The sequence below is a fragment of the Diabrotica virgifera genome, chromosome 7, assembly GCF_917563875.1.
Source record: "Diabrotica virgifera virgifera chromosome 7, PGI_DIABVI_V3a".
NCBI lineage: Eukaryota > Metazoa > Arthropoda > Insecta > Coleoptera > Chrysomelidae > Diabrotica > Diabrotica virgifera.
The window spans coordinates 252,732,361-252,752,102 of record NC_065449.1 but is presented as its reverse complement, the minus strand read 5'-3'; the positions used below and the strand labels follow the sequence as shown (position 1 = coordinate 252,752,102).

Here is a 19,742-nt window from a genome sequence, read left to right as displayed (position 1 = left end):
ATAGTTTTTTAATACTTGTATCAGCAAAGGATCTTGGGAAAGTCATCATACACTAACGTGGGATGAAGATTTGAAAAAGTGTACAATCAACAAAAGGTTCAATCAAAAGTGTACAATCAACAAAAGGTTCAATCAAAAGTGTACAATCAACAAAAGTGTAAAATCAACAGGTTCAATCAACAAAATAGCTAAAGGAAATATTATGTCGTTGTTTGTGCACTGAAGTTTATTTGTCTTTGGGCACCGTAAAATTTTAATTGACATCTTTGGGCACCATAACAACAAATGTACAAAAATGATACCACGGTTTTTCTCAGTCCAGTAGTGAAGAATTTTTGTAATAATTGATGGATTCGACCGTTATTTGATGGAAATTTATTTTATCTATTTCCACAAAATTTATTAAAAATTACTGTCACTACAGTACTAGTCTCAAAAATCATGTACTAGTTCAAAATCTATGAACAACGCATCATGGGTTACGTTATATCTTACGTAAATAACAGGTAGTCTGGAATTCTTTTAGTGTAAAAATTGAGTTTTAGAGTTAGAGTATTTGATCCATTAATGATAGATTCAATTTTTACACTAATAGGGGAGTGCATATAGATTTTCACTTCGGAAAAATCAAACAAGATAGAACTTTTTGTAATTTCATTAAGAAATGTTTAATAAACAACATATCAAAAAGTTCTACTCGAGAAGTGGGTGCTTCATTTTTTATTAAACTTTTTTTAAATAACTCCGAAAATATAATTTAAAAAAAAATGACTTGACCATTGAAAAATTCAGAAAATTTTACAAAAAAACCTTATAAAGAATTTTCTAAAATTAAATCTGAATCTTCTATAATTTTTTATTTATAACGCTAAAGTCACCCTTCTCACAAACATTGGTGCACTGTAAACTAGCGTACGGCGAAGTGCATGGTTGAGTTATTTTAATGTAATTATTTAACTAATGGATCAAATGAAATTTTACAAGTTGAACATGAAAGAAGAACAATTAAGCTATCTTATGGTTATAATAGAAAGAAATAAAATGTATGGTCATAAGTACGGTGTGGGCCGAAAGTGAGCCTTACATGAATTTTGTTTAAAAATGATTTAAAAATGTGTAACTAATACAATTTTTCTTATAAAACTCTCAATTTTGCACAACTTACCTTACAAGCATCTTACTAAATTATGTTTTATTCAAAAAAAATCTCAAATTTAATTCAAATGATATGGCGTCTCAAAAAATGTAGTTTTTGAAATCTTCGTAGTTTTATAGAATTACCACCACTTTAAGACGGTATTACTCAAGTTTGAACAGATCTATTACAGTTTTATAAGTACTTTTTTAAAGCTTAAGATGTAATATTTAAAATGCACTAAATTATTTTACTTTAGAAATGAAATAAACTATTTCTTTTTGAGATTATTTCATTCATAGGAGATTCTGACCAATAGAAAGCTACAGAAATCTAAATTAAACTGATAATTTTTGATAATTTCCCATCGTCAAATTTATTACGTCAGATGTCCTTCGTTGCTATGAAAAAATACATTCAGTGACATTAATGACAATTAATGTTTTAAAAATTATAAAACCGTAAAAATTTAACCGTAAAATATTTATAACAACTGTGTGTTTAATTGTACTAATTTGTACTTACATAAATAAATTACAATAAAATTTTGGTTTTGAACAGTTTTATTCATGAAATAATCGCAACAAATTGCACTCGATCTCTAAAATTAATATAGAATTTTTGCCCTCGTGACACTTTGACATAATTTCACTCGCCTTCGGCTCGTGAAATTAAAACTGTCAAAGTGTCACTCGGGAAAATTCAATAATTTTAGAGCTCTTGTGCAATTACTACTGAAAATTTAGAAAGATAACAAAAATGTAATACAAAAACCGAAAATTACCAGCTAAAAAAATGTTTATACAAAGTGATCAAAACTTTTTTCTGTAAAACTTACCTAAAATACATTTAATAATAAACTTCAACAATAATTGTTCAGTAAAAAAGTTTTTTTTTAGCTCTTATACAGTATGTCTGCGTAACTTGGAACCTATTGATAACATTTTTATTATCAGTTTTACGAAAAAAAGTTATTCTTTATAAAATACTCTGCATCGTGTATAATTTAAGATGCAATCATCAAATATCAAATTTAATTAATTTTATACGAGGTATGTCAAAAAATATGAATTTCAGTCAAGAGTAAAGTACCTTTACATTTCACAATATCGAAAAGTGTTATTAAGAAAAGTTGTTTGGAATTAAAAAATTTGTTTTAGTGTTGAATTACATCCTTCTAATTAAAATATTGTGAATAATAAAGGCACTTAACTCTTAAGAAAAATTCATATTTTTTACATACCTCGTATAAAATTAAAAAAGTTTGATATTTGATGGTTGTATCTTAGATTTTAGCCCAGGGAGAGCCTTTTATGAAGAATAACTTTTTTTCGTAAAAGTGATAATAAAATAGTTATCATAGTTGGAATAAAATGATGATGAGTATCCGTAATTTGAGAAAAAATTGAATTTTTTTTTTCAATTAGAATGATGTAATTGTATATTTAAATATAGTTTTTAATTTCAAACAATTTTTCATAATATCGTTTTTTGATATTCTGGAATATAAAGGTACTTTACTCTTTAACGTAATTCATATTTTTGATATAACTCGTATAAAATTGATAAAATTTGATATCTGATGGTTAAGTTTTAGATTTTTGACTATCCGGAGTATTTTATGAAGAATAACTTTTTTTTCGAAAAAATGGATATTAAAAAAGTTTTCCATGTGATTCCTAGCTACGCAGACATGCTGTATAAGAGCTAGTGTATAAGAATTTTCAAATGGCAATGCCATATTCGGATTCAGCATAATCAAAAACAAAATAGAAACATATTTGATCAAAGTAAAATGATGAATTTAACGATATTTTTAAAATTATTTATACAAAACAATTGTTATTGTTTAAACAATTAATAAACAATTAGCGGTCAAATCTGCGAGTAGAACTTTTTACTTTAACAAGTATATAAACTAACAAAAAAAGTTTTAGAAAAATATAAGCTTGTTTGAATTTTTCCGAAACAATGCATGTTTTCGTTCTAATTGCACTCCCATATAAAAGAATTCCAGACTACCTGATATTTACGTAAGATATAAGGTAACCCATCATGCGTTGTTCATAGATTTTAACCTAGTACATGATGAGCTCCTTGAGCATATCAGCAAAACTGATTAGGTTAGTGGAGGTGGCTTTTGAAGCAAAAAAGATTTTCGTATCAGAGTCAAAAGGACTCAAAGGAACTCAAGAAACAGTTTTACAGTCAAAAAAAAAACGTAAGATCGCACAAACGAAACACATTCAGAACATAACTTTTTCTATTTTTTGTTGCAGGTACTCCAGCAAGCAGGAAATGTAGAAAGACTAGGCAGATTTTTGTGGTCGTTGCCAGCATGTGATAAACTTCATAATAACGAATCGGTTTTAAAAGCCAAGGCAATAGTAGCGTTTCATAGAGGAAATTTCAAAGAATTATATAGGATACTAGAGAGTCACACATTTAGTCCACACAACCATTCGAAGCTACAAGCGTTATGGTTGAAGGCACACTACATCGAAGCAGAAAGACTAAGAGGTAAGATTCCGTGATTTTTCATATGTATACAGGGTGTTTCATTAATAATTGTCCATATAGTAACTGGAGAAACCTTAGCACACAATACGAAGATTTAACCTAAAACACTTAAATAAAATGTGGTTCCTTACTCAGTTACAGGGTGTTTTTTCTAAAAATTTAAAAACTATTTTGGCTCAACATTTTAAAACTATTCGACGTATCCTTTTCATACTTGGCAGAAAGTGCGACTACTAGACACCCTACGAAATTATGATAAACAAACGTTTCTAGCTACTACCAGAGGCGTACGACAGGGTGTGGTAAATGGTTGACCCTTCTCAAATTCTACACCACTTTACGAATTACAATTTTTGTGCCATTTTTCGATTCTCCAATACTTTCTACGTAAATAATATACTGTTCATTGGTAACGATAAAGTCATTAGTTTTCGAGATATTTGAAGTTAAATATGAAACGGCACAGTTATTTTGATTATTTTATGATATGATTCATATGATTAAAATTTAAAAATTATTTGTACCCAGTACTTTGAAACTATTTGGCGTATCCTTGTCATACTTGGCAGAAAGTGTAGGTACTGTACTCCGTACTGAATTAAGATAAATAAACGTTTCTAGCTACTACCAGAGGCGTACGACAGGGGGTAGTTAATGGTTTACCCTTCCCAAATTCTACGCCACTGACGAAATTGCTATTTTAGTGTAATTTTTTGATTTTGCAATACTTTTTATGTCAATAATATACTCTTCATTCGTAACGATAAAATGATTAGTTTTCGATATATTTGAAAATAAAAATAAAGTGACACAATACATTAATCAAAATAACCGTGTCGTTTCATTTTTAACTTCAAATATCTCGAAAACTAATGACTTTATCGTTACGAATGAAGAGTATATTATTTTCATAGAAAGTATTGTAGAATACAAAAATTTAACTAAAATGGCAATTTCGCCAGTGGCGTGGAATTTGGAAAGGGTCAACCATTCACTTTCCACCGTCGTACGCCTCTGGTTACAGCCACAAACGTTTGTTTGACATAATTTAGTAGTTTGTACAGTACCTATACTTTCTGCAAAGTATGAAAAGGATACGTCGGATAGTTTTAAAATGCTGAGCAAAAATAGTTTTTAATATTTTAGATAAAACACCCTGTAACTCAGTAAGGAACCACATTTTATGTAAGTGTTTTAGGTTAAATCTTCGTATTTTGTGCTAATGTTTCTCCAGTTACTATATGGACAATTATTAATGAAACACCCTGTATAGATTGATAGGCTCTTCTTACATATCCATCTTGTTCCAGTGTCGTCCTTCGTTTATATCTTCATGTTTAATACTGTCCAATCTTGTTGCTCCACAGCTTGCTTCTCATAAAATTCATTTCGATTGCTGTATTTTGGCTCTTACTCCTTCAAAAGTATATGTTTCAACCGTTAGATCTTCGGGTTTTGCTATTTGCTTATTATTTGTCACTTTCATAGACGTAGTTTTAAGCATTAACATGTAGACCAGTAGACCCATCTTTAGCTGCTGCTTCCAATGCTGCGAACGATTGGACCAGGTCCGTCTTTGTCTTTCTTCTCGCTATGATCTATAATCTATGATATCGATGTCATCCGCATACGCTAGTATTTATACACTCCTATTAATAATGGTTCCTTCTGATTCTAGCTTCCTCTAAGAAGAAAAATAGAAGGCACGATAGGCTATCTCTCTCTCGAAGTCCTATCTGTGTCTAGAAAATTCTTGATACTCGTTCTGCACTCTAACCTTACACTGTTGAGCGGGTTGATTGCACCAATGTCACTAAGGGTATTGGGGTATTGAATTCTACCATTGCTTTGTATAGTGCGTCTCTGTCTACACTGTCATAAGCACATCTATCATCTATCACAAACAAATGGTGAGTATCACTTCCACACTCATATGTTTTCCAAAGCTTATCTTGAAAGGAATATTTGATGGATAATTGAGTTTTCTTGTGAATTGTGAAACCATCACTAATATTTGTCTATAATGTTTTCCCAATATCCTGATATCCTGATCTCCTTTCTTGTGAATAGGAACAATTATACCTACGTTCCAGTTTTCTGGTAGTTTTGTTTCCAAATTAGTTCTACTAGCCTACTTATACAACAGCTCAGAAGGACTGCCATCTGCTCCAGAAGCTTTGTTTTCTTCTAATTTTTGTATTGCTTATAGATGATCTCTTCCTCTGTTGGGATGTTATCTTTCTCTCTTTCTCCATGCCTTCGAACTGGTTTTCTGTCTTTTGCAACCTCATCTCACTTATTATATTTAATCTCTCCTCAAATTTTTCTGCCTATCTTTCTAGTATCTGCTCTTGATCACCAATGATTTCACTTGGTCGGTTTCTAAATATTGATAACCTAGATTTAAATTCCTTTTTGTTCTGGTTAACTTCGTAGAATTTTAGCGTTTCCATTTGTATACCATACTTCTCTAGTTCTTTCAGTTGGTTTTCTATATGCTTCTTTTTTCTTTTCAATTTTATTTTTCTATATGCTCCTTTTCTCGTCTCAGGTGCCTATACTTTTTCTCTTCTTAGTCCTTGGATCCGTTTATACAGGGTGAGTCATGAGGAACTGTACATATTCCTACCTCGTGTAGAGGCTCCTATGGGGAATAACAAATGACCATTAAAAAGTGTCTGCTCCCATTGTTTAATAATATACAGGGCGAGTTTCGAATTTTGACAGAAATTTGTATTCGTCATAATTTTTGAACGGTCAGATCGATGTGTCTCTTATTTTGGTCAATCGTTACACTATTACCACCTAATCAACTGATTTATTCAAACTAGCAAAAATCAGGTCCGGCTTCAAAAAAATTAGTTCGTTTAGGTCTTAGAAAAAATTTCAACCTGTATACGCTTTTTGAAAACTATAATATGAATTTTACAAATTAGACAAATAAATAGGCAATTAAAATGACATATTTATTTTTTCCCCACACAATTGCTTAATTTTTTATAAAAAAAATCAAATTTGAGTATGAATTAAAAGTTTGGTAAAGTGAACCCTAGATTTAAAAAAAATAACTTTTATTACAAAAATTATTTTTTTTTGAACAAATATTTAATTTATGTTACCACCCAATCAACTGATTTATACAAACTAGAAAAAAATCAGGCCCGGATTTAAAAAATTAGTTGGTCTTAAAACAAAATTTCACCCTGTATACGCTTTTTGAAAACTCTAATATGAATTTTACAAATTAGACAAGTAGGCAATTAAAATGGCATATTTCTTCTTTCCCCACACGATTACTTAATTTTTTATAAAAAAATCAAATTTGACACTGAATAATTAAAAGTTTTGTAAAGTGAACCATAGATTTTAAAAAATTAACTTTTATTACAAAAATTAATTTTTTTTGAACAAATATTTAACTTATGTTACCACCCAAACAACTGATTTATCCAAACTAGAAAAAAATCAGGCCCGGATTTAAAAAATTAGTTCGTTTTGGTCTTAGAAAAAATTTCACCCTGTATACTCTTTCTGAAAACTCTAATATGAATTTTACAAATTAAACAAATAGGCAATTAAAATGGCATATTTATTTTTTTCTCCACACGATTACTTAATTTTTTATTAAAAAATCAACTTTGTCAAAATCGGAATTTTAACCTAAAACTGAAAAAAAAAAATTAAATCACGGTTTAACTCGCTACAACTCTGTTCCATTTTAATATTTTTTTTCTGAAATTTTACAGCACATATCTATTACCATTGTGAATATTAAAATTGTTGTAGACTTTCCGTCTTCTTCTCATAAAAGTTATGAATTTTAAAAAATAAAAGGTGCAGATTCGTGAATTGCAAAGTTAAATCGCAAAAATTAAGTTTTAAGATTTAAGATTTATCTATTTGATCACGTCTATGTTAAACTATAGAGTCCAAAGAGAAGTGTTATGGGTTTTAGATCTAGACATGGTATAGAAAAAAAAAATGGCGAAGCTTTTAATTTTGAGAAAAACGTTGTTTAATTTTTTTTATTTTTATGGCAAAATTCCGATTTTGACAAATTTGATTTTTAAATAAAAAAAATAAGTAATCGTGTGGGGAAAAAATAAGTACTCCATTTTAATTGCCTATTTGTCTAATTTGTAAAATTCATACTATGACTCATTTTTCTAAGACCAAAACGAACTAATTTTTTAAATCTGGGCCTAATTTTTTCTAGTTTGAATAAATCAGTTGATTGGGTGGTAACATAAATTAAATATTTGTTTAAAAAAAATTAATTTTTGTAATAAAAGTTAATTTTTTTAAATCTGGTTTCTAGTAAATATTGTTCACTTTACCAAACTTTTAATTATTCATAGTCAAATTTGATTTTTTTATAAAAAATTAAGTAATCGTGTGGGGAAAAAATAAATATGCCATTTTAATTGCCTATTTGTCTAATTTGCAAAATTCATATTAGAGTTTTCAAAAAGCGTATACAGGGTGAAATTTTTTTAAGACCGAAACGAACAAATTTTTTAAATCCGGGCATGATTTTTTTCTATTTTGTATAAATCAGTTGATTGGCTGGTAACATAAGTTAAATATTTGTTCAAAAAAAATTAATTTTTGTAATAAAAGTTATTTTTTTTAATTTATGGTTCGCTTTACCAAACTTTTAATTCATACTCAAATTTGATTTTTTTTATAAAAAATTAAGTAATCCTGTGGGAAAAAAAATAAATATGTCATTTTTATTGCCTATTTGTCTAATTTGTAAAATTCATATTACAGTTTTCAAAAAGGGTATACAGGGTGAAATTTTTTCTAAGACCCAAACGAACTAATTTTTTTGAAGCCGGACCTGATTTTTTCTAGTTTGAATAAATCAGTTGATTAGGTGGTAATAGTGTAACGATTTACCAAAATAAGAGAAACATCGATCTGACCGTTCAAAAATTATGACGAATACAAATTTCTGTCAAAATGCGAAACTCACCCTGTATATTATTAAACAAGGGGAGCAGACACTTTTTAATGGTCATTTATTATTCCCCATGGGGGCCTCTATACGAGGTAGGAGTATGTACAGTTCCTCATGACTCACCCTGTATGCTTGATTTTTTCTTTGCGTTCCTTGTGTACATTCCTCATCGTACCAGCCCGACCTTATTTTTTCAATATGCTTCCAGGTTCTACTCTGCCTCCAAGAGTTGTAAACATCTTTAAGTACCACCTGTACACACCACCAGCTTACTTTCCAAACTTTTATAGAATTGCTTAGCTATTGCAGTTTGCTTTTACTTTGCTCGTATATAGTTTCTTTTTTATCCAGTTTTCTGCTCCACGTATTATTAGAGGTAGGTTGTTTTTTTCTGTAAACTCTGAAATTCTTCTGATTATTTGCTCATTGATGGTTCTATTTCTCGAGAGTATGAATCCTATAGAGACTTGAATTTTTCAGTTCCCTTGCTTTCCTTATTATCCTCTAGCTTTTTTACTTAATGTGTATGTCTAGTCCGTTTTTTTTGTAGGCTCTTGTCCCAGTTTTCGGTGCATATATGCTAGATCTTCCTCGTCTTGAACTTGTAGGGCAGTCAATGAGGGTATTTGGCTCCGAATTCCATCCTACTACATCGATTTACTTGATATTTTCGCAGTAAGTAGGGAATAGCTCAAGAAACAAAGTCTACCCTATGGAGATGTGTGCTTTTATCTTGGGGGTGGTTCCCACCAAAATATTTTGGCTAAAATAGCCACGGAAGAGACTAGAGAACCTAATTTTAAGCAAAAACTGTTCTATAATTATTTTTTGAAAACGATACTTTTCGAGTTATTTGTGGTTAAAAATTGGCCATTTTCATTGAAAAATAACACCTTTTCGGAAGGATTTTTGCGAATACCTTAAAAACCATGCATCTAACAAAAAAACTATATAAAATATTTCTGTAGGTTATAAAAAAACAAAGAGATTCGTTCCTTCATAAATCTTCTAGTTAAAATGCAAAGAGGGATATGGTAGGTAAGAAAAGTTTGTTTTTTTTGCCGAATGCTCAAATCGGTGTATTCAACTTGATATAATAGAGAAACTGTCGATTTTAGGTGTACAATACTTTTTATTATAGTGTTATTTATATGTTCAAAATGTTGGACAGGATTAAAATTAATGGTTTTTGAAAAAAATAAGATCAAATTATAGAGCGCATTTTTAAATTTTCTTAAAAATCTTCCTTTTCCTACATGTAACTCGAAAAAGATAAGAGATACGAAAAAAGATACCACACAAAAATGTAGGGCTTTTTCAGATAAAAATTTCTTTTTTATTTTTCATTACTGTATCTCTTATCATTTTCAAGTTACATGGAGAAAAAGGAAGATTTTTAAGAAAATTTAAAAATTCGCTGTATAATTTCATCTTTTTTTTTTTCAAAAACCATTCATTTTAAACCCGTCCAACTTTTTAAACGTCGAAATAACACTTTAATAAAAGGTATTGTGGAAGGAAAACGATGCATGTACATTTTGGTGGATGGGGGTTAAAATTACTTCTCATTTTTTCTTAAAATACATTAGTTATCAATTTTGTTAGCAGCATATCTCGCTTAATTTTAATGTAATGTACCTTTAATATAGCTCATTTTAAAGGTCTTTTCAAGCACTACAAAATATATTAGTAGCATTATACACCTAAAGTCGACCGTTTCTATGTTATTTCAAGTTGAATACACCAATTTGAGAATGTACCAAAAAACAAACTATTTTCACCTACCATATCTCTTTTTGTATTATAACTAGAAGATTTATGAAGGCACATGTCTCTTCTTTTTTTATAACCTACAAAAATGTTTAATACCGTTTTTTTAGTTAGATGCACAGTTTTGAAGGTATGTATTCGCAAAAAACCGCTCGAAAAGATTATGTTTCAATGAAAATGACCAATTTTCAACCACGAATATCTCAAATTTTGCTTAGAATTGGGTTCTAGCAAATTGCGTGGTAAATATAACCAAAAAATTTTCCACCCCTAAGAAGGGGTGGGACCCACCCCCCAAGATAAAAGCACACATCGGCATAGGGTAGACTTTGAATTAGGAGATAAGTAGAGGCTAGGCCCAAAATTTCCTTAAAATCCATGCAGTAGGACAGAATTCGGAGGTAATATCCTAATTTTGCTCCCATTGACTGGCATATTTATCATCTACGAAAATTACGTTTGTATAATTAATTTACTTCTGTGTTAGTTTCTATAAATCCCTCTTTTTCATTTTTTCCTTTTGCTCCCCTTCGTTTAACTCCTTTATACATTTGTATGTCTTCTGGTGCTTGGATGCTCGCACATTTCATTAAGAGGATTTCATGATTATTGCAATTTACATTTTGTTATAGGTAGACCATTAGGCGCAGTAGGTAAATACAGAGTAAGGCGAAAATTTCCCCTTCCGAGGACGATATGGGATGGAGAAGAGACTAGTTACTGTTTCAAAGAAAAATCTAGAAGTGTTCTAAGGGACTGGTATTCTCACAATCCTTACCCAAGTCCTCGAGAGAAGAGGGAATTGGCCGAGGCTACAGGATTGACCACCACACAAGTCTCAAATTGGTTCAAAAACCGAAGACAAAGAGACAGAGCTGCAGAACACAAAGATAGGTAAGTCAGAAAAAACGCGAATATGGCCATTTTGAAAAACTCGGTTAACAATTATTATTATGAAAATCAGAAAGTGGCTAAATCAAAGTTTAAAGCCACATGATCCTAAAAAAATTGTGTCATTAATTTATTGCTAATATGTTATTTTTAATTACTAACAATGAGCGGTAAGATCGTATTGACGCGGCTGTAAATGTGAGTGCGAGTAAGATGCACTATTGACTGCCGGAATGGCATCTCTCTCGCATTCACATTAACGGCCGCCTAATACGTGCATGGCGATCATAAATAACAGCTTAGTAATAAAATAATGGCAAAAATGTCTTCAGGATCTTGTAGGGGGAGGCCTTCCAACTTTGATTTGGTCATTTTCTGACTTTTATAATAATAACTTTTAATCGATTTATTAAGCCTTGAAAATCGCCAATTTTCGTTTTTTTTTTTAAATTTTAAATTGCTTATAACTCGAAAACGAACAACTTTAGAGAAAAATTATAAGACACTTTTTTTGTTCAGAATGGTTGAACACATCTAAAAAAATTTATCCTGGCCAAAAATATTGATTTTTGAAATTTGAATAAAAAAATTGTTAAAAAAAAATTTGGACCACTTTTCACGTGGGCGACTTCTTGAACCTTATTCTGGGATGTCTCACGAATGTGATTATGTAAAAAAATCTCATGTGAATATTTTTTCCACCGCCGTTTTCGCCTTGTCTATTTTTATTATTGGCAAGAAAAAAAAATGTGGCTCTTTAAAAATTCGAAAATTTTGTAAATTGTAATTATTGATTCTTCTTACTCAAAAGATTGCCGACCCCTAGATTAAATTAATTGCAATTTTATTTTTTATATATATATTATTAGTTTTATTAAAAAAATAATTTTTAGCCTGCTGTATTAAGTGATTGTTGAATAATGTTGAACTTAATAATGAATATAATATACACATCTACTACGATTTTCCAATATAATGTAATAACTCGGTTCGAACGCACGTTTCCATTGAATTTTCTCCTGGATAATGGGCATCTTCATTGTTCGCATTCGATTTTTTCGATATCGCGGGTAATAATATAGACCGAATGGTGGATTGTTAATTGAGTTAATCAAAAGTGCGATGCAGGCAACCGTAACAACCGTCGAACCACCGACCATACCAACCAACCAAACCAATTCAGCAGCTGTCCGATCGAATTACCACGGTGAGAGGAGGCGCGGAAGCCATAGACGCGAAGGTGATTATTTGATATCCCAGCGTGATCGACAGCGACGGAGACGAAGGGGTGAGGGGGTAATGTTTTAAAACAATTGTTGCTGCGTGAGATTGTCGAGGATGTGGGTGAATTCACGTGACAAAAAAGCGACACCGGAAGACATTACAAGAAGTTGACACATTAAAATTGATTAACTCTTCTATCTATACAGTGTGTCAATTTGAAAAGTTGCCACCCCCTATACTATAATTTGGTCCCTATAGAAAATCTAAAAATATGCAAAAACACGTCAAATTTATTTGTGAGGAGCGAAGGCGGACAGTACCCCCAAATTGAGTGATACCTTATTTTAAAGGACATTCAATTACCTTTTCAAGGTTATTGAATGACAGGGCCAACGTCGTGTTTACTCACAACAAGTAACTTTGTCTTTATTGTATTTATGCCAAATCCCTTATTGGAGCATTCTCTAGTGACTCGATTTATAAGGAATTGAAGACCTGCGATATTTCAGCCATGATAGCTCTGTCATCTACCCTGCGCCTGTGGCAGTATTTTATCTGCCTCTCCTTCTTGTATTCTGGGCATTTTTTGTTCGGCTGAAACTTGAAAAGTTCTAGTTATTAGTTGAATTTTGTCACAAATAATGAGTCAACCTAGCTCTGTCCATCTTGAAGATAGGGAATTTCTGCCAAACCGTGTCGTAGGCCTTTTCTATTTCCAGGATTGCCATTCCTGTCTTCTGTTCCCTGTTGAACCGAATTTTTGCGTCGTTGATAACTCTTGGCAATTGTAGTTCGCAGTTCCTTCCTTGTCTGAGTCCAAATTGGTCCTCATGTATAATTCTTCTTCTTTCTACATGTTTTATCAGCTTTTTGTAGATGATCTTTTCCAATATTTTTCTATGGATTCCAGTAGGGATATTGGTCTGTAGCTTTCTGGTCTTCCGTCGTTCTTCGGTTTTAGTAGAGGGATGGTCTTTGCATGTTTCCAGTTGTTCGGAAAATGCGCATTTTCTAGTCAAAATCTAAAAATGTAGTATAATTGTACTATCATTTCCTTTTTCTTCGATAATTCCTTTAGTACTTGGTTGTGGATGCATTCTATTCCTATAGTTATAGTTACCTTTATCTTCTTAGGATTTTAGGAACTTTTGTTGGATTTATCTAGTCTTCTTCCTTTACTAAAAATTGTTTCCTCCTTTTTATCCTGCCGTACTCGTTGGAAATGACTGAAAAGTCAACTTCTTCGATGTTTTTTTGGTCTGATATGATTTTGCCTATGTGTTGCTTTTTCTTGCGCTTCGAAGTGTGCTCCTTCCTCATCGATTAATCGGGGCATCTTTTATTTTCCTCTCTTCTTGGCTCTCAGCATTTTCCAAATATTTCCATGGGTTTCTTCTGCTTTGCTGATGTTGCCATTTGCCTTCGGTAAGGCTGCTGAGTATTATCCTTATTTCTTCGGAGAGTTCGTCCCCGTTTATTTTGAATTCTTCTGTCCTTTTTCTTTGGAAAGCTCTTCTGGTCCTACTCCTTTCGTTGATTCGCTCCTTCAGCTCGTTCTTAGCCTCAGTGATGCTATATTGATTTTTAGAATTTCTAGCCTTTTAATTGGAACCTTTTGAAATCCCTCCTCTGCTGTAATTCTTGCTTTATTGCCTTTATTAATTCGATCATCCTGTCTTCATCCTGTCTTCCCTGTCGACATCTATAATTAGCTTTTATCTACTCCACTGTACACCGTAAATGATAGGAACTCAGTTGTATATTTTCAATATTGGTAATTTTGTTGAACACTATTAAATACTTAAAAAAAATATCATAACATAAGTGGAATTGCCGAATACCGACAACCATTCGATTCCTATTGTCCTCCCGGCTTTAAAGCCCCTTTGTACTTTTCTCAGTAAGTCCCGAGGAAATGTTGACCTCTTTAATGGTCCTCGCTGAAGTGGTTCTCCAATGGACGACAAAAGAAGAGTAAGGTCGTCCAAGATAGATGGTTAGATGAAGCAGGAAAGGACCTCGAAGAAAAATATGTTATAAATAGAAATGGTTGCGACATTTAGAAAGAAGGAAACAAGAAGAATACCAAATGTATTAGTAAATACAGAGATGGGCGACAAAAGAAGAGTAGGTCGACCAAGAAAGCGATGGTGTGGAACAGAAAAGTACTTTAACCTTCCGATGACCAACCTTTTTTTGTTACACGGATGACCAAGGGGGGGGGGAATGACCCCAGGTCAAAAATGACGATTAACACAAAAATAATTTTTTTTTTTTAATTTTTAATTTTTTTTGGCATGGACTTTTGTCATTCAGCCAGTCACAACATGAGTATTAGTGTCATGTGTAGTGTGTATGTTAGTAAGTGTCTTGTTACTTTGCAAAGTCGACGTCATTAGCGTAAAACTACTTGTAATTACACATAATAGACGCTATTTTACTAAACATCAACTTCAGAATACATTCTTTATTCGTAAAATATAGGGAATTTTTTTTGTTTCAAAATATGAGGATATCTAGAATGATATTAAAGTCAAACAAAAAAATAATGAGTTAAAAATTGAAAATACTTTTGAATTTATTAAAGAAAAACATACGCTGGGGTCACAATTTCCTCCGCTTGGTCATCCGAAGGTTAAAGAGAAAGGTGTTAAAAATCTGAGAGGAACAACTAAGAGCAGTAAAGAATCGATAGTTTTGGTGTGGACCCAAGAAGTTATTTTCTTTGATGAAAGAAGGTAAACAACACTTCGTGTCGATTAATACAGCTAGACAGCAGTGAGCTGTTTCCTTTTTATCTACTCCACTGTACATGGTAAATGATTATAGGAACTTAGTTTGTATGTTTTCAATATTGGTAATTTTGTTGAGCACTATTAAATACTTAAAAAAACATCATAACACCAGTGGAATTGCCGAATACCGCCAACCATTCCGATTCCTATTGTCCTCCCGGCTTTCAAGCCTCTTTGTACTTCTCTTAGTAAGTCCCAAGCAAATGTTTACCTCTTTAATGATCCCCACTGAAGAGGTTTTCCAGTGGATGACAATAGAAGAGTAGGTCGTCCAAGGAAGGGAAGGTTAGATGAAGCAGAAAAGGACCTTAAACAAAAAGGTATCAGAAATATAAATGGTTGGGACATTTAGAAAGAATAAAAAAAGAAATATATCTACCAAATATATTGGTAAATACAGATATGGGGGTGGCAAAAGAAGAGTAGGTAGACCAAGAAAGAGATGGTAGATGGAGCAGAAAAGGACCTTAAAGAGGAAGGTGATATGAATTTGGGAAAAACTGAGGACCGTAAAGAATGGAGAACAATTTGTCAAGACATGGGCCTACAAGTTATTTTCTTTGATAAAAGAAAGTAAACAATACCGCAGTGAGCCCTTTGGTTTTTATCTACTCCACTGTATATGGTAAATGATTATGTATATTATACGAACTCAAGTTGTATATTCATTTTGTTTAACAACAGTAGAAAACACGGAATTGCCGAATACCGCCAACCATTCCGATTCCTATTGTCCTCCCGGCTTTCAAGCCCCTTTGTACTTCTCTCAGTAAGTCCCAAGCAAATGTTGACTTGTATAATGGTCCCCGTCCCCGTTGAAGTGGTTGTTGGCGCCGGCTATGGGGGCGTTTATTTGATATCCCCGCGACGTGGTGTGATGAGCTCGAATATGAACGAGGCAGAGCACAGAGCGCAGAGGGGATGTTTTACCTCGTGGTTCATTGTTTTTGTGAAATTGTGCAACGAGGTAGAAACGAGACTGAGGAGAATTGAAAGGTATCCCGTTTCACGTTCGCCAAAGTAAACTTTCAACTGGGAAAAGAAAATCCCGTACCTGACCTGGATGTTATGTTTCATATTTATCATATTTATGTATTATTGATTTATAATATAGACCAGAGAAATTAGAAAAATAATTTACAGGTGAAGACCGGTAAATTATAATAGTAAGGGAGGTAAGTATGCTAAATTTGCAGTTACTCGAGCGTTCTGGAAACCTATTGGGTTGTGAAGATTAGGTCCTAAAACCAAAAAAAAATAAGTAAAATTTTCCATTTTAGTGGGGACTTTCCATTTTTTAATTTAATTTTCCATTTACATCAATCGCTTTTTTCGATTATAGCGCCTTTTATCCGTAATTCGAAAAATTGTCTCAAATAAAAGTTATTTATTTTTACGTAAGAATTCAAATATGCAATAAAAAATGAGGGCTCCTATTTAAGATTTTAAAGTTACCCCCGACCCATCTCCGTGGGGGGTCGTGTTTGGTATCATTCGATGGATTTTTGAAAAATATTGAACACCTATTTTTCAGTTTTTCGATCTGACGTTCATTTCGCAATACTTATAGCTATTCGTTTTTTTTTTTTGTGAAACTTTGTGACTCGCCCATTTCCTTACGCCCCGCTCAAATCGTCACATTTTTTAAATATACACTGTTCTGAATGTACTTAACTTGTAGTCCTGTCGCCAGGGGGGGTACAACGGCCTCCTTAATTCAAATGGACTTACCCAAGTTTTTTTTATATATTTTGACCCGCAGAATACGATTTTTTTGTGTAACAGTTGATCCAGATGTCGATAAGATTGTTATAGACAAAGAACTTGAGGAATTACGTAACAGTGATTTCTCGCAAAACAAAACATCTTTTTGTATTTTTTGGGTCATTCTAGGCAAAAAATGTTCTAACAAGTTTTTTCGTAGGATGCATAGTTTTCGAGATAACCGCGGTTAAACTTTCAAAAAATCGAAAAATTGCAGTTTTTGAACCCGAATAACTTTTGATTAAAAAATAAAGTAGCAATTCTGCTTACCGCATTTGAAACTTGTAAGTCAAATTATATCGGTTTTGATTATTTGCATTGCTAAAAAATTATTATTTTATTGTTAAACAAAGCTATAAAAACCTAGTGCGTGAGTGATGTTTTCAATGATTTCTCATTTAAAATCGAACGAGTAGGTAGAGTAGCTACAAGTGCAAGCGAGGCAATTTCTACGTAGCATGCGTTAAAACGCATGTATTAGGCACGGGAAACACTATGTGTTTATAGCTTTATTTAACAATAAAAAAATTAATTTTTAGCAATGCAAATAATCAAAACCGATATAATTTGACTTAAACTTTCAAACGCGGTAAGCCGAATTGCTACTTTATTTTTTAATCAAAAGTTATTCGGGTTCAAAAATTGCAATTTTTAGATTTTTTGAAAGTTCAACCGCGGTTATCTCGAAAACTATGCATTCTACGAAAAAACTTGTGGGAATATTTTTTGCTTAAAAAGACCCAAAAAATACAAAAAGATGTTTTGTTTTGCGGGAAATCGCTGTTAAGTAATTCCTCAAGTTCTTTGTCTATAACAATCTTATCGACATCCGGATCAACTGTTACCCAAAAAATTCGTATTCTACGGGTCAAAATATATAAAAAAACTTGGGTAAGTCCATCTGAATTAAGGAGGCCGTTGTACCACCCTTGGCGACAGGACGATTGCCTTATTATCTTAATCTGACGATTTTGAGTTTTTCTAAGGATATTTTTTTCGGGTTCCCATTAACGAACTCCCCTGTATTAATAGCCAATAAATTTTAGGGGTACATTTACAGTGTACAAGGTTTCTCCCCGTGTGATTTTCTGACGCGCTCGAGTAACTGCAAAAATCCCCGCTTGTGTTTCCCGTTTTCCTATATTAAGGAAACTACAAATAATTCCGGACAAAAAATCCCCACAAATTATCCCTGGACAAAAACTGTTCGGACAAAAATCCCCACAAAAAATCCCCGGACAAATAATCCCCGGACAAATAATCCCCGGACAAATAATCCCCGGACAAAAAATCCCGGACAAATAATCTCCACAAATTTTTTAGACAAATAATATTCCCACAAATAGTTTTCTAAAAGGTAGTAGGCAATGTTTTGAACATTTGTATTGAAAGCAGAGTAAGCAAAAGATTTAAAACGAATACACCTTGATTTCCACAGACTTACCTCATTGCCATATCTTCAACGATTTTTGAAAAAACTCACACTTTTTGTCATGTAAAATTTGAAGTTTTCGACATGGAATTCTAATTGGAAATTTGGTAATTGAAATTACAATTCATGATTTTCGTGCCGAAAAGCGGTTTCATGACTATGACGATTGCTATAACTCTCATGCACTGAAGCTGAAATAAATTTAAGTTGTTTGCATTCACGGGAAAACTTTTAGAAAATTATTCGGCAGTAAATATTTCTTAGGGATTTTTTGTCCGGAATTTTTTGTGAGGATATGTGGTCCAAAAAAATTTTTGTCTGGGGATTATTTGTCCAGGGACAATTTGTGGGGATCTTTTTGGCCGGGATTATTTGCCCTAGCTTCTTGTTTTTTAAAACACATACCAAGCCAGAACAGCACTCTGAATTTTTGAAGATAATATGTCAGTATGTGTTTGCGATTTCTGCCCATAATAGTAAATACTGAAAGAATCTTTTCGTTTATGAACATTCAATGGATTAAGGAAAGGAACAAGATGGGGGGTGGATACCCTTTCTGCAATCTTGCAGGTACTCTGCAATTTAAAAATGGACTGTTCTTTTTTTACAACTTTATATTGGAAAAGAAAGAGGTTCTATAATTGACAGGAACGAAAGAAAAATATCCCCAATTCAAATCCTAATGATTTTTTTATTGACTAACAATTTTAGTTATATTCTTCAATTATGTTAAATTACAATTACAATTATGTTTAAATTAAATTACATATTCATAGCTAGATTTAAAAAGGTCTCAAATTAACTAAAAAGAGGATGTTTCAATGAGTACGTCTCGATTGATGCCCCTCAGACTCCCTTTAGCTAGAGGGTATCACCCTCAAACCCTAGTTTCTTTAAGTTTATGATTTGGTCACCCTACGAGTCTATTTTGAATACCCTGTTAATAAATAAAGTTTGTTTAATTGAATATTATGTGCATTAAAGTCTTCTGTCCTAGATACATTTTTCTTATTTCTAGAATTATAACTGCTGCTCATGAATCAATAAAAAAGACAGAATATATTACAGAAACGTGGTAGGGGGCAAGAGCTTTGCTTACTTATGCGGACAAGAACGGTCCCCTAGTTCTTCTCATATTCGGAAAAGTCGTCGCACTACATTTTCCAAACAGTTTTCTTCATAAATACTATCAAAAAATAATTTCCAACATTTGATTATTATCCTATCAATTATGAAATATTAAAAAAA

The 19,742-nt window shown here is 32.3% G+C and overlaps 1 protein-coding gene across 1 annotated transcript in view; it reads left to right on the top strand.

Moving 5' to 3' along the window:
- Nucleotides 1–19,742, top strand: part of LOC126888431 (homeobox protein six1) — a 94,205-nt gene that overhangs the window by 40,843 nt on the left and 33,620 nt on the right. Inside the window, exons 3-4 of the mRNA XM_050656685.1 lie at nt 3,415–3,655; nt 11,021–11,282. Coding sequence (XP_050512642.1) covers nt 3,415–3,655; nt 11,021–11,282 — 503 coding nt within the window. The remainder of the gene's footprint in view (nt 1–3,414; nt 3,656–11,020; nt 11,283–19,742) is intronic.